Source organism: Priapulus caudatus, unplaced genomic scaffold (genome assembly GCF_000485595.1).
Source record: "Priapulus caudatus unplaced genomic scaffold, Priapulus_caudatus-5.0.1 Scaffold230, whole genome shotgun sequence".
NCBI lineage: Eukaryota > Metazoa > Priapulida > Priapulimorpha > Priapulimorphida > Priapulidae > Priapulus > Priapulus caudatus.
Window position 1 is genome coordinate 231,540 of NW_014577291.1, and position 5,543 is coordinate 237,082.

Here is a 5,543-nt window from a genome sequence, read left to right on the forward strand (position 1 = left end):
CAGTCCATTCGCTTCACACTTAACTGAGACCAAAGCATGCGGCGGTGCGCCGAACATGCATCGGCCCAGCATTCGACAATAACGCCTTGGCGAATAATTCAACGTATTTGAGAGTTAGATGAGACTAGACCCTACCTAACCCTACCTACCACTACCTAAAACTAACCCCTAACCTAATCCTACCCTAACCTAAACGCAAAAAGGTGGCCTTCACGGACGACCGACTAGCTACAGTACCTCTAGCCACCTGCCCGCATAAAAAAATGCATGCCATCACTACATTGAGGACGTTCCAAGTCACACGGTGCAAATTCACTTTAGGCACTTAGGTATTTACGAAGTGATGCCACAGATGGCTGTGTATCCATCAACTGAGCCAGACTTTCCTATATCAAGGAAGGATGCAAAACCTAACCTGTAACCCTAACCCTAACCTTAACATACTTTCGTGAAACATAACTTCATAAGCGCTCAACGCGGTAATACTTATAACGGTAGTGAACTTCGGGATTATGAGTGATTTCTTGATGCCATCATTCCTTTGATATTCGGAAAGTCTGTGCATCAAGTTGATGATACACAGAAATCTGTGAATCACTTGTGATACCTAAGGGAAAAAATAATAATAGTAAAAATAGCCAATAATATGACAAATCTAAATAGGCCTAGCATTTTCCCCATTGCTGAAGTTTAGACTTAGACAAGCATACAAATTACAATACAAATTTGACAATGATAGTTGATACATAATAATGAGTCATACTCATAGTTTACTCATACTCATAGTTTACTATTTAGTACAATAGTACTAGTAGTGATCGCAGATATTTTAATACGAATTACATGTTACTATTAGGGTACAAAAGTTACCACATCGCCGTTTGAGGTCCGGTTCAGTACAAGCTACTGCCACTGGTATTACTCACTCTTGAGTTATGCGAGCGAGAGATTTTCGTATCGCCTTTGTTACTTTACTCACCGACTTAGGGCAGTTCGGCAAGTTAGGCAGGGCCAAAGCCAAAGGCCCAAAACTGCTTGGGATTTCTATCAAACAAATGCCAACGTTCCTAAATCATCACTGTCACACATACAAATCACCAACAGTTTAACATGAATATTGACATGTATATAATAATGGAAAACAACTTACACTTTCACTAGTAGGCCCTAAACTACGTTGCTTCGCTCAAATGTATCACGAGAATATTTTAGATCCGGTATCATGTCCGGTTTCACATTAGCTATACTACCGCCACCTGTTAACGCGAACATCTACTAAACTTTATTACAATAGAAGCGTAACCCCGTAAAGATTATAGTCTTCAACGTCCGACTATATCGAAGACGAAGAGAGACAAAGTTAATCAAATAGACAGATCAAATGCACCGTCTAAAATAAAGTATTTTTAATTTAATAAAAAGGGGAAGGCCTGGTTTTTATAATTTTATTCATTTATATTCAATCACCAAAGTTTGGACAGGTAAATACGGTACGTGTTCAGCTTCAGTTATAGCAATTAAAGTAATAAGGTTAGGTTATGGATGGATGAGGATAGGGTTAGGTTATGGCAAGCAATAAGGTTAGGTTATGGATGAAGATAAGGTTATGTTAGTGGTAAGGATAGGGTTGGCTTAGGAGTAAACATAGGCTTAGGTTATGGCTTATGATTTTGGGCTGGGGATAAGGTGATGGTCATGGCAGTTTCTGTGCCAGGGTCCCAAAGTAGGACTAAACCCTGACGTATATTGCTATCGGTGCTAATCGTTGGAAATCTGTTTGTCGGCAGGGCGTACATTGCGAACCGAGTGACAGACAAGCTGACGCGGGTGTCTGATCACATCTATTGCTGTCGCTCTGGATCCGCCGCCGACACTCAAGCGGTCTCTGACATAGTCGCTTACCATCTCGACTTTCAGCAGTAAGAGCCGCTTCTTCTTCTTCTTCTCTGGTCACTACATACTAACTAGCTCCTAACTAAAAATACTCACTAACACTACTAGCCAGCAGAGTCCAACCTAGCCAAGTGTAGTGTAGTGTGGTAGAACGATTCGCATGTGGGAAACCTGGCAGGGGGTGCAACGTGAACGCTCCTAGTAAGAGCCGCTAACTTCCTATGACGTTTCACTTCTGTTCTCAATGCTTCGTCATCGATGGCAGTTGTTAGATAAGCCTGGTGATTATAAATAGCGTTTCGCTCCCCAGTCTAGGATTGGTAACTGGAGCAGGACTGGCTAATTTGTATGGATTTTATTATCGGTTATGTTGTAAAAACCAATATTTTCACATTCTGGACTGGCTGGGTATTCGGCATTGTTTCCGAGTTTGATGAGCATAGCTTTAGCGGCAAGACCTATCTAGTACAGTTCAAGCCTGTGTTAAACGCTAGTGAGACATATAGATAAGATTAGATAAGCTAGATGTAGAGACACTTAGATAACTTATTTCATTTCAGCAAGGTCAGATTTCTGTTTTGGTTGTTGGCATTTCACTGTTTCACAAACCCCTCTTTATAGAGAAGGTATATGAATCGGTGTGATAGTCATATATTTATAAAATTGTTAACATGGAGGTGACATGGGTTGATACTTAATATGGAATCGGATAGCCCACAAGGCGACGTGCACAAAATTCAAACCTAAAGTAAAAATAAAATGTTCCGGTAGTGTACCCAACATTAAATAAGTTTTATGTAGCCAACAAGGATACTGTTAAAGGATTTATTTCGAAATCATTGCTCAAAAACGCACAATCTGAAAAATTATATTTGCGAAATATAGTCTCACCTAATAGCAGATATATTACTGATTACACCAACTTGAAAAACAGTAGGAATTTATTCTGTTATAGCATAGAAAATTGGAATTGAACATGCCAAAACACCATGGCATATTGTTTGAGTATAGCGACAATTAATTGCAAATGGCGCCTTCAAAACAAGTGAGCCTAATTCAAGCAAAGGGGCATCTAATTCTGTGTAGTTTACTCTGTTTCTATTTTTAAATTGCCCGATATCTCGCGCTATCGCGAGATAGTCCGAGATTTGCAAGAAATACCAGCGGAAATCAAAACAAGTAATCAAAATTCGAATCGTGCATGTTTTTTGGGTGAATATAGCCAAGTACGAAGGTTTTAAGACATGTTAGCATTAGTATAGGCAGTTGCTGTTACTCAAGCAATAAGTATTGTAAAACTAAAGTGGGGAAAACAAGTGACTGGTTGGAAATTATTTTCGAAATCCTAGCTTTAAGGTTAAGATTGCTGATAAATTGAGCCATACGTTCACTCTCCTCTACCTCAACCTTTACAAATGCGCAGGTCAGAGACTCAGGAAGCACCCCTTGTCAAGACTGCTGCGAATCTGTTTCGACAGATGTGCTATAGGTACAGAGACCAGTTGAGTGCTGGCATTTTATGTGCAGGCTGGGATAAGAAGGAAGGCGGACAGGTACGTGTAACATGCTGTGTGCGTGAGAGCGTGTGCTGTGGCTCAAGAAGCTAAATATAACAAGGAGAGTAAGCGGATTGTCTGTGTGCTTTTCGCCTCAAGGGCGCCATCTATGGACCATAATCCGCTGAAACGGCTGTGCAGACCGAACCCAGGGACAATAGAACACTAATCTGTTCTAGGGTCTCTGCCGAACCCAAATTAGGGCCAGATATCGCGGCGCTTCCTCTCCTTGTTATATTTAGCTCCTTGCTGTGGCTGAGTATTTGAGTGAGCACGATGCTTTTGGACGTGCACTGCCTGCACTCACATCACGCTGTGCATTAATTACATCAAGACCTGCCATCAGGTTTGCTATATGAAAATGATTTACAAATTTTGATACAAATTATGGTCAATGCATGCTCTAAAAGTCTTTCTTAAGCCAATACGATCCGTTTGAGCAGCCCTTCACACTACACGTTAACGCCATTGTTCGTGCATTTTACTCGCAATTCTGGGACGAAAAATTCCTCCCGACCTTTGACCTTAGGCGTAGCGCATGCGCAGTGTTAAACTGTCAACCGGTGTATAGGGGGCCTACCTCAGTTCGCTGTGCACAGTGTAAATTTCAAGAGCCAAACCGAAATTTCAACTAACCGCCAGCCGCCATGTTTCCAGTGCGCATGCTTTGGAATGGCATGCGGAAAACCCGAAACGACATAACATACCATAGCGTTGCCACTCGCGTTGGCGCGAGCATAAATAAGCATCATATACTCGTATATATATAAATATTAAAACATTGAGAACCATGAAACATCAATCTACAACAATTAACTTAATAATTATCATTGTGAAGATATGTACTTGCCTTGTGTTTAGGCCTACTCACTCTGAAAATCAGGTCTATTGCCGATTTTAGTCGCACTGAACATGGCGGCTGTCTGGTTGTTTTAATCCAATTCATCTCAGAAAAAAGGCATAACTCGATAAATAAGTAGCGCCCAGTTACCGCGAGCAAGCCAGAGGTTTATAGATTCGTTTGAGCTATAACATGTGAGGCTAGCTGTGTCGATGGTTGGATACCGAGCCAACTACAAGGATTTATGGGCAAGAATTTAAAACGGTATTCTAATCCTAGCAATACCGTTTCTTGGAGCTACATCATCACCACAGGCACAGGCACTTGGAGCGTTTCAATAAAATATAATGCTAAATAAATACGAAATCTATCCAGTCTACTATAGCCCTGTACTTGCAGCCATTTACATAAACTGTGCAACGGGAGCGAACGCGAGAATTTCGTCAGTCTTTGTGTGATTTCGCGTGACACAGCTCGGTTACGAATATATCTATACCTGCTATGTCAGTGTGCAGCAGCAGCAATGGCGCTTGGCGGCAGCCAGTGTTTGTTGTAGATGAGCATTTGGACGGCATTTACAGGAAATTGTCGGCAATAATAGGTGAAAGAGAGTGTAGAAACATTAAGACTTTGGTAGTAAATAGATTTCGTATTTATAAAGCATTATATTTTATTGAAACGCTCTAAGTGCCTGCGATCATCACATCATGCAGTGTCTACCGGTACATTGCCATGGTAGACTGGTTATATGCTACACACATCCTACTCGATAAGCTATACCACCCCCAAATTCTTCCTATGCACACCACTACTGAGATACCAGAACAGAGATGCCAACCACTACGATTTATCCATATTTTATACGAATTTCTATTTCTTTTTCACCACTATAACCAGTTTGTATCAAACTACGAATTTCACTGTGATCGAAATTTTTTTTTTCAATTATTGTCACTTTTTGTCAATTTATTGTCATTTTTGACCCCTAGAATGCAGGAAATTGCATCTCAGAATCAAACATTTTTCCGGGGGGCATGCCGGACCCCCCTAGCAAACTCGGGTCACTACGTGACCCTCGAACTACTAATTTGATGGCCAGAAACTACAGATTGCTCAAATATGTGTTGGCATCTCTGCGTTACAGGTGTGATGGTTCGTTATAGGTGTGATGTGTCGTTACAGGTGTGATGTGTCTCGTTACAGGTGTGATGTATCGTTACAGGTGTGATGTGTCTCGTTACAGGTGTGATGTA

At 41.1% G+C, this 5,543-nt stretch overlaps 2 protein-coding genes across 6 annotated transcripts in view; one reads left to right on the top strand and one right to left on the bottom strand.

Moving 5' to 3' along the window:
• LOC106807726 (prominin-1-A-like) overlaps positions 1-1,240 on the bottom strand; it is a 31,937-nt gene extending 30,697 nt beyond the window's left edge. For 3 of the 5 annotated variants that reach the window (XM_014810165.1, XM_014810164.1, XM_014810160.1), the window contains exon 1: positions 1,151-1,240. The gene's annotated coding sequence lies outside the window, so the exon portion shown is untranslated. The other 2 variants (XM_014810161.1, XM_014810162.1) reach the window with 2 other exon arrangements.
• Positions 1,241-1,657: 417 nt separating this feature from the next.
• LOC106807722 (proteasome subunit beta type-6-like) overlaps positions 1,658-5,543 on the top strand; it is an 8,874-nt gene continuing 4,988 nt past the window's right edge. The window contains exons 1-3 of the mRNA XM_014810156.1: positions 1,658-1,686; positions 1,788-1,919; positions 3,317-3,446. Coding sequence (XP_014665642.1) covers positions 1,658-1,686; positions 1,788-1,919; positions 3,317-3,446 — 291 coding nt within the window. The remainder of the gene's footprint in view (positions 1,687-1,787; positions 1,920-3,316; positions 3,447-5,543) is intronic.